At 46.3% G+C, this 9,638-nt stretch overlaps 1 protein-coding gene across 1 annotated transcript in view; it reads right to left on the reverse strand.

Annotated features, from left to right (window-relative positions):
- Nucleotides 1–1,071: 1,071 nt before the first annotated feature.
- The window catches only part of nfia (nuclear factor I/A), a 70,722-nt gene continuing 62,155 nt past the window's right edge, over nt 1,072–9,638 (reverse strand). The window contains 1 exon segment of the mRNA XM_008406504.2: nt 1,072–5,336. Within this exon segment, the coding sequence (XP_008404726.2) occupies nt 5,322–5,336 (15 nt within the window). The 3' untranslated portion in view covers nt 1,072–5,321.

Genomic DNA, 9,638 nt, shown 5'->3' on the forward strand with positions numbered 1-9,638 from the left:
TATATACAGGGGACCAGCTGAGTGTTTGCTGATGCTAACAGTGATCTGGAGATTGTCTGATTAGAACCGTGCGAGGCTGAAGGGCTTAGAACGGGTCCCATCAGAGAGGGACCCATCAGAGTGCGAGTCTCATCCTGATGGCGTCCCATCATGGCAGGGCCCATTGGGGCCCCTCGTCCTGCAGTAGATGCCTGTCAGGCGTCCCTTGCAGATGGTGGTGAGTTGATGAAGAGGAGGGTGAAGATGAACAGGAAGTTTGTTGTTTTTCCTACTTGCTGTCTTGCTAGACGCTATGGCGGAGCATGCAGGTTACATCAGGTGATTATTGGTGATTATTGAACATCAGCTAGAGTCAGAAGGCTACTGGTGTTCCGGAGATATAAACAGGTTCAGGAGAATACAGCTTCACAGGCACTACATTTCATATCTTCATATATGGTGGAGTATGCTGGTTCCTGGGTTCGCTCCACGGCGCCCCCTCTGGAAGAACGTGAAGGCTGTTAGTCAGTGCATAGTTCTCATGCAGATTAGACTGCTGCGCCATGATAGGCTGTGGAGAAGCAAGATGGAGGCACGGTCTAGTCCTCCATCAGTGATCTGTTCAGAAACACCCCGACCCCTGACCTCTGACCCCCGACTGCCCAGCAGCAGCTGGAGAGGGGGCTCCTGTTCCTGGGGCATGATGGGGGTAAAAACTGCCCCTCCGTTTCCTGATGGGGCAGCGGAGCTCCTCTGGGGGAGTGAGGTTTGGATCGGTTCTGGTTCCAGCTCTGGTTCAGCTGTGATCGGACCTGCTGCCCGGTTCATGAGAATCGGCCCGGTTTCCTCTGCACCTCCAGACTAAAGCACCATCTCTGGGTTGCTGATTGGGTTTTTGTTTCATTTGATGCAGAAAGAGAAGAATTGATCCGTTAATGGAGACATTAAAGAGAAGATTTACTGATCATTAGAATAATTGATTCCTGGGAGGAACCGGAGCAGGAGGTCCGATCACGGCGTCCCGTCGCTCCGCAGCGGTGGAGGCGTGCAGGAGGAGGAGGTGGAGAAAGAAACAGATGGGAAAGAAAAAAATCATGTTGCATAATCAAGCTGTTTATTGTTCTGCATGGAATGGTGAACAGAAAAAAAGATGCCTGGATGCATTTCTAGTCGGGCATCGTTTGGCCGGCTATGTCTCCTGCCTAACAACTAAACTCCTTCAAACGCAGAAAATGCTGTTTTCCCTCAGAAGGACTAAATTCAGCTTCATCAACACTGAACATACAGAAACTGTAACATCCATTTACATTGGGGTGGGGGTCACCCTGGGCTGCAGAAGAGGATCAACATAGGAGATGTTCATAAATACATAAAAAAGGAAACCCAAGCAAAAAGGAGGAAACGGGAAAGTTTTCAACTTAGATCCAGTTTCCAGGAAAAAAACAACCTCCGTAGAAACAGTCAGAAAATTCACACCAGTTTCCTCACTTAGTCATTGTTAAAAAAGTCCTGCATTAGAAAATAGGGCAGCTTTAAAATCAATAAACTATACAGCCCTCAGTCAGGGCTCCAGCCAGTAGGAGGCGCTCCCGCTGCCTTCACTGCAGAACCAACTAAACGAACCAACAGCAAACTAACTCGCTGCCCACACTACTGCTCACTCATCGCAGTTTCTTAAAAATGTCTCGAACGCTTAGCCAGAGTCGGATTCAGATTTTTGACACTTTAAAAAAATGTCCGTGCAATTTTCTCATTTTATTCCCTTCAATCGATTCGACCTAGAAGCTGCTTTTCTGTATTCAGCATCTCATAATTAGTGCAGATAGATAATGCCCAACTCACAGCCAAAGGGAAGGCAGGAACAGAACTGAGCCTCGGACCCAACAGAACCGGACAGATCCGTTTCACAGAACCGTCCGCACCTTTAAGGTCGGGTTCATGAGACAGCAGCCTGGCTCATCGGACCAGAGCCACCGCAGCGGCCCAGTAGGGTCCGGCTGCGGTCATAAAAAGACGTCTCAGAGTGCAAGCAGATATTGCATAATTTACATCCGATACTCGGATCTGGGAACAATCAGGCAGACAAACGGGAAGACGTGAAACCTTCCAGCAACAGATGGAAAATTCCCTGGAAAGACGGAGGAGATCACGAAGCGGTCGACCAGAAGGTCCGGATTCAGTCAAACGAGCAGCAAATAGCAGCGCTGGAAGCTGTTTCTGCTGCTCTGCCCCCTACTGGAGCCCTGTGGCAACAACAGGGAGACGCTGGAGTCCTGAAGCTGACCTGCAGGTGGAGTTGGATGTCTGGGCTCCACTAAGCTGATCTCTGCTCCAGAACCAGAACATCCAGCAACCAATCAGAATGCGGTTTATAACTCCATCTGAACAGTGGAGGACCAACAAGCTGCTCCGCCCACAAGCTAACATCCCCTTAATGCCTGAATGTCCGAGTGCACCAAAACTTAGACATTATAAATTTGAACATTTCAGACACCATTAGTGTAAATTTAGCTATGATGCTAATTAGCGACACCAGGCAGTTAAGGAATGAAACAGATTGTTCAGTTTTACTACAATGACAATTTCACAGAGAATGTTTTTGCTCAAAAAAGATTGAAATTGTGTAAAATTTTTCGTTTTGAACAGCCACTGGTTTTTCATCATCATAGTGTTTTAAATACTGTAAAATTCCTTCACAGCAGTCCCATGAAATCAGTTTTACAAACTGATTTTCAGCATATATTTTTGACCATTTGTTTTTATCCTGCAGTGTTTCAAATAGAGCTAACTACTGAAAAATGTCTTTATTGTAATGTCCTAGAAGCTTTTGTTCCCTAAATCCAGATAAAACAGATATTATACACTTGTGAAAATAATTATTTTATGAATATTTATATATAATAAAAATACTATTTACTTTTTTTGTACAAATATATCTAAATTTATATATATTGGTTCTAAAGACTAGCATCACTCATTTCCATTCATTAGTTGCCGAGTGTCACTAAAAAACTTCAAACACAAATTAGAAATTAATTTTAGAATTTTATCATGTGGTCTGTTTTAATATATCATGTATAGAAAACATTAGTCTAAAATATATTTTTATTACACAACCTAGCTGAGGATTCAGATTATTAATACTTTATCGGCCTATTGCACAATTCCACTGCCATGAACCACATGTAGTTCACACTCCGACCACTGGGTGGTATCAGAGCACATCTAAAATCAAGCTTAATATGAGAGGAATAAGTATCAACCAATGTTTGGCTATATATACAACAAGACAGGCATGTAGCTAGTAAGCTTCACTCATTATCAATTCTTTAATTGATAATTGAGGCAGATTATTATTCTAATATAATTAAAGCTGATTTTTTATGTATCTTATAATAGAGATATGTTTCCTATATAAAAAGAGCTTTGTGCCCCATCAGAAACAAAATAGAGGCAAGTCTGCCAGGGGTATGAATAATTATGGGCTGTAGAGCAGCTTGTGGTTCGGACCTGGAGCTGCTGTGGTGGAAAAAGTCCAGCGAACGTTTCCATCTGCAGCCTTCAGGAGATCCAGCCTCAAACACGGAGGAGACCATCTGACCTCAGGAGGAAGTTCTTCACAACTTCACAGCCTACAGCGCCACCTGCAGGCCACGCCACCTTGAAGCTGGTTTGACCACAGGTTGGACATCCAGCTAGTGTTTGTGGCGCAGAGACGAGGATCAGCTAATTTAGATACGGGACAGACAGGGGAACGTTTCGGATTTGAAGAGCGGACCGGTTCTATTGCTGCCAGGAAGCATGAAAAGAACCGAGAGCAGCAGGGAAGTGAAGAACCGACAGGAAGTGCCTCATGTTGGGATATCGTCCGTTTATCACTAACTACGTCATCTATGGAGAAAACGGCCACAAACACGAACACATGCAGATTTTTTTACTTATTTTTATGACTTTTTCACTTAAACTCATGTTAACGTCAGGTGTGTGTGTCTTTAGATATTTATAGAATAAGAAAGAAAAAACAAACTGAAGAAGAGTTAAAATCTTCATAAATAAACCACGCCCCCTGATGACACACTCACAGCCTATAGGCCAGCTGGAGGAAGAAGTGCTTGTGATTGGATGGAGCCTCTGAAAGACCCAGCCAATCACATGGCAGCCCGTTGCCAGGCAGATTATCTTGCCAAACTGATTTGTTTCAAGCTTAAATTGTTGATTTGGCCTCAGGAGACATTTTGTTTCGCTGACGCAGAATAAATTTTAAATAAAGGAATCGTTATTCATTCCTATTTGAGCTGAATGAACATCAGTACTTTGCTCAGAAACTGATCTCTGATTCAGACGTTCTCATATCAAACTACCAGATTATCAAAGAACGACGCGGTTTGGGGGTTTCTCACTGGGTTGGGGTTCCCCAAGGCTGCGTGTCGGTTTGTCGCTCAGTGTTTTAGAGTCCCAGGTCTGAGCGGACTACAAGAAAAATATACATTTAGATATATTTAATAATCCAACAACTAGTCAACAAAATTGCACTTTTCCTCATGATTTCACTGTTTAAGTTTGAGAGGCGGGGCTCTCCCCTGACTGGCGGCGTGGCTCCGGACCCCCGGGGGTTCGGCCCGCCCTGCGTACGCTGCCTCTTCACCTGGACAGGTGGATGGATGGAAGGAGAGAATGGAGGCTAAAAGAGAGAAACCGATGAGCCATGAAGCCTCCAGAGAAACGAGCGCCTGGTGAAGCGTAGCAGCGAATCCAGACCACCTTCAGGATGCCCCACCCAGAGCCCCCACGGTCAGTTCATGCTGCTCCGCCCCCGGCTCAGCTCATGCTACCGTCCAAGTCCTGAAGAGAGCTAGGGAAGGAGGCAGCGTCCGTCCCAGGAGGTTTGTTTCAGCTGGTGTCTCTGAGCCAGGCGGCCCCCAGCCAGCTGCAGGGATCCACTAAGGAGGAAGGGGTGGTGGCAGCCTCGAGGGCTTCAAACCACTGCAAGTTCACACGGCACAAAGTGATGGATAGGTAGGTCCTCCACAGAGGAGTAACTGGGACTCAGTCTGATGACGTTCCCAGAACAGGTCGCTTCCCCCATAGCCCCACAGGTCAGGGATTCAGGGAAAAAGGTTCAGGACTCAGATCCAGCACTACAGATATACGATCCAAGAGGCTGCAAGGAATTCTGGGACGAACGATTCGCAGCATGGGAGCGCTTAATCTGCTTTAGCCATGCCGATGCCGAGTCATTGACGGTGGAGCCAGGATCTGCAGGACCGGTGACGGGGTTGACCAGGGACAGCTGGTGTTGGAGGACAGGCTGGCCGTAGAGGGCGTCTGCGCCTCCGGAGTCCTTATCCCAGGTACCACTGTGGAGACAGACACAGGGGTCAGCATCAGGGTTCCTCCAGACCATCTCACATTTCAGACGTCCTAAGGCCTGTTTCAATGAAATCTGTATCACAACGGAAATGTACAAAAGAAAATCACACACATATATGAAGACATTTAATCACACTTCAGTTGAAGACATTAATTATTGTTCATTTTCATCTCTTTCCTTATTTGTCAGCATTGCTGGCTCTCCGTTCTCACGAGGCTCTTCTCCTTCTCAGCTACATTTCCCTCCACAGTAACAACTCCGGACTCCGCCAAGGTCACCTTGTGTTACCAATTCTGCCCTTCACAGACCGTTTCTGGCCAAGGCGCTGATCCCTTTTGGGCGTCTTGGGGTCAGATTGGCTTCACCAGGCAGTGATCTGCAGCTCCCACTGCATCGGTTCACCTCCAAATCTGAAGGTCCAGAAAAGGGTAGAGTGCCTCCTCTAGGTTGGGGCAGTTGAGGAGCTCAACACATCAGAATCTTTTTCACAAATGATGGAAACACATGGTGAGGTGACCCAGCAGGAGGCCCAGAGGAAGACTAGGACGGATGGATGTGTGGATAACTGGACCGCCGTTAAAATCCACTGAACCTTCAGTTTGTCACACCAACAGCTGCTCTCAGACCAGTGGCAGTAAAAGCAGCGACTGTTTCTTGGGAGCCCTCAGCATCACCAGGGGAGCCAAACTGTGACCCCCTCAGGTCTGTTTGCAGCTTTGAACGTCTCGCTGCCTGTGGCTCTGCAGCAGTGGAGCCCAGAGTGGGTCCTGGAGGCATCCTGCATGTTTTAGTCTCCCTGGTTTAACGCACCCGGATCCAATGAGGCTCGTTAGAGGCCTACGAGGAACATTGACCTGCTGAACAGGTTGTTACTACCAGCAGGGAGAGAATAAAACATGCAGGATGTCGGCCCTCTTTGGGCCCCCCTGCTCTACAGCCTTAAGCCCCGTAAAGACTTTTGCACAAAATGCACCTAGCATCTTATGTCGTACAGGAAAATAGCAATAAATCTGCATCAATGAGAGACACTAGCTAGCAAGGGTATGTTAGCAGCTAGTTAGCGGTAGCCACAACTGCCTCAAGAATGTAATGAAGATGTCTGACGATGATTCAAAACGAAAAGTCCTGTGAGAAAACACAAAACTACGTACATGAGATCTAAAAGTCCTGCCACGACGTGGTTTAAGACCCGTGATTAACGTTTTTAAGACCAACTTATGTTTTTACAATTAATTTAAGACCTTATAAGGCCTTATTTTAACATCTGAGCAGATCCTGGACAAGCAGCTAAAAGTCCAAAGAACATCTGAAGAACTTCTGATCAAATATAAAACCGTCCACTGCCTGTAGGGGGCGCCAAACAAACCGTGGGTGGACCATGGGAGGGTTCAGACCACCATTCCTCTGTGTGTGTGTGTGTGTGTGTGTGTGTGTGTGTCGCCTCTGATCGGCCGGCATCGATCGCCAAACGTTCACATTTCACCAATCTCCTCCTCATCATCCTCACTGCCTGGCCAAGTTCAAGTTCATCCTCGTCTTACATCATGTCTGGTTGCTAGGGACGACCAGACGGCCTGGGACGTGACTACCATCGCCAAGGACCCCCACCTTTAAACACTCCCTCACTTTACTACCCGTCCCATCTCATCATCCTCACTCCTCTTCCTCAGCATTCCTCTCTGGATCACTTTCTCCTCTTCATCCCGGCATGTACTTCACACACACACACACACACACACACACACACACACACACACACACACACACACACACACACAGCGTTGATTTAAAGTGAGCACACACACATCTGGAGACAGAAGCAGAGTTTAGGAAGCGTGTTGAGAAGAACAGGAAGTTTAAAGAACGGAGCCGGATCGCTCCTCTGTTTCTACTTCTCTCTCAGTTTCTCTCAGTTCTCTCTCCATTTTCTCTCTCCTCTCTCTCTCTCTCTCTCCGTTCGCTCCAGTGTTTCCGCGGCCCTCTCTCCATCCTCTCTCTTCTCTCTCCATCCTTTCTCTTCTCTCTCCATCCTCTCTCTCCTCTCTCCATCCTCTCTCTCTTCTCTCCATCCTCTCTCTTCTCTCTCCATCCTCTCTCTCTCCCCTCTCTCTCCGTTCGCTCCAGTGTTTCCGCGGCCCTCTCTCCATCCTCTCTCTCTCTCTCTCTCCGTTAGCTCCAGTGTTTCCGCGGCCCTCTCTCCATCCTCTCTCTCCCCTCTCTCTCTCTCCTCTCTCTCCCCTCTCTCCGTTAGCTCCAGTGTTTCCGCGGCCCTCTCTCCATCCTCTCTCTCCCCTCTCTCTCTTCTCTCTCTCTCCTCTCTCTCCGTTAGCTCCAGTGTTTCCGCGGCCCTCTCTCCTGACTCGTTGTAATTCTGCTGTGCGCGCAGTGATAGAGGAGAAGACTGGAAGGTTAGTTTTTAATCAATACAACTTGCTGACGCCGGGACTTTTCTGGCCTGCTCTCTCTCTCCCGCTGTGTGTCGGTGTCTCTCGTCCCCCGCTGCAGTAGCCCCCCCTCCCTGAGAGATTCTGAAGATGAAACTCTCACCGACCGACCGGACTGGACTGAAGCGGACCGGACCGGATGTACGGACAGACAGCGTAATTCAGACTCAGGGACACGGAGCCTCCTCCCAGAGGTCCACTGTCCCCGGGCACCTAGTCGCCCAGAACCGGTCCAGAACTGGGCTGGAATCGGGTTTAAACACAGACCGAGTTTGGACTGGAAGTGAGGAAGGAAACACCTGGATGGAGTCAGACAGAGCCTGGAACAGAGACCGGACCCGACCCGACCCGGGTCCGGATTGGACCGTTTCATCTCAGTGTAGGATAACCTTCCTCTGGGTCGGTTCAGGAACTCAGATGGAGTGGTCACAGAACCAACCCAATGAGCAAAGATGATCCAGAACCAGAACCACTACTTCTGGTTCTGATGGTTCTTTCAGAACTTCTGGACGCTGGTTTCCCACGGTAACCAGCTTGGTGCCCAACCATCTGCCTCCAAGCACACAGACTGGCATGATGGTTACCATGGAGATGGAGGGGGCGGGGCCAGTGAACTGTGACCCCGCCCCCTCCAGCGGTTCTCTCTCTCTCTCTCCAGAGACTGTCGATCGCCCACACTGAGCCACAGTTAGCAGACAGATTTAATAAACTTCAAAGTATTTTTACGTTAGAAAACAGTTCAGCATTTTGTCTGAAACCTCTGGAGGGATTGATAACATCTGATAACATCTGATAACATCTGATAACATCTGATAATATCTGATAACATCTGATAACATCTGATAATATCTGATAACATCTGATAACATCTGATAACATCTGATAACATCTGATAACATCTGATAATATCCGATAATATCTGATAACATCTGATAATATCAGATAATATCTGATAATATCCAATAATAACAGATAATACCTAACAATAATATCTTATAATATGTAATAATGCTGGATAACATCTGATAATATTAGATAATATCCAATATCAGATAATATCTAATAATATCTGATAATAACAGATAATACCTAACAATAATATCTTATAATATGTAATAATGCTGGATAACATCTGAAAATATCTAATATCTGATAATGTCCAACAATTTCCGATAATGCCTAATAATATCCAATATCAGATAATATCTAATGATATCTGATAATATCTGACAATATCAGATAATGTCTGATAATATATAGTAATAACTGACAATATTGGATATCTAATATCTGATATCAGATAATATCGGACAATATTCAATTATATCGGATAATATCTAATAATAACTGATAATAACTAATAATATCTGATAATATCTAATAATAACTGATAATAAATGATAATATCTGATAATATCTAGGTCCTGTGTTAAAATAATAACTACAAAATGAATCTTGGTAAAATATTTTGCCCATCCCAAATAGACAGCAGCATCTTTGGATCTAAACAGAAAGTTTTCCTTCTCTGCAGATTTTAGATGTAAGGAATTCCTCCAGAGTCCCAGAGAGGAAGAGGAAGAGGAAGAGGAAGAGGAAGAGGAAGAGGAAGAAGCCTGCATGCAGCTTCAGCCTCAGCAGCGCCTCCTGGAGGCAGAGGAGCAACTAATAAATAACCAACTGTTTCAGTGACAAACACCTGGACCATGTTGGCCTCTCAGAGGGTGTGTGTGTGTGTGTGTGTGTGTGTGTGTGTGTGAGACAGAATCAATAAATCGACAGACTCGTTCACTGCAGGTCACCCCACACACACACACACACACACACACACACACACACACACCCAC

Source organism: Poecilia reticulata, linkage group LG4, assembly GCF_000633615.1.
Source record: "Poecilia reticulata strain Guanapo linkage group LG4, Guppy_female_1.0+MT, whole genome shotgun sequence".
Lineage (NCBI taxonomy): Eukaryota > Metazoa > Chordata > Actinopteri > Cyprinodontiformes > Poeciliidae > Poecilia > Poecilia reticulata.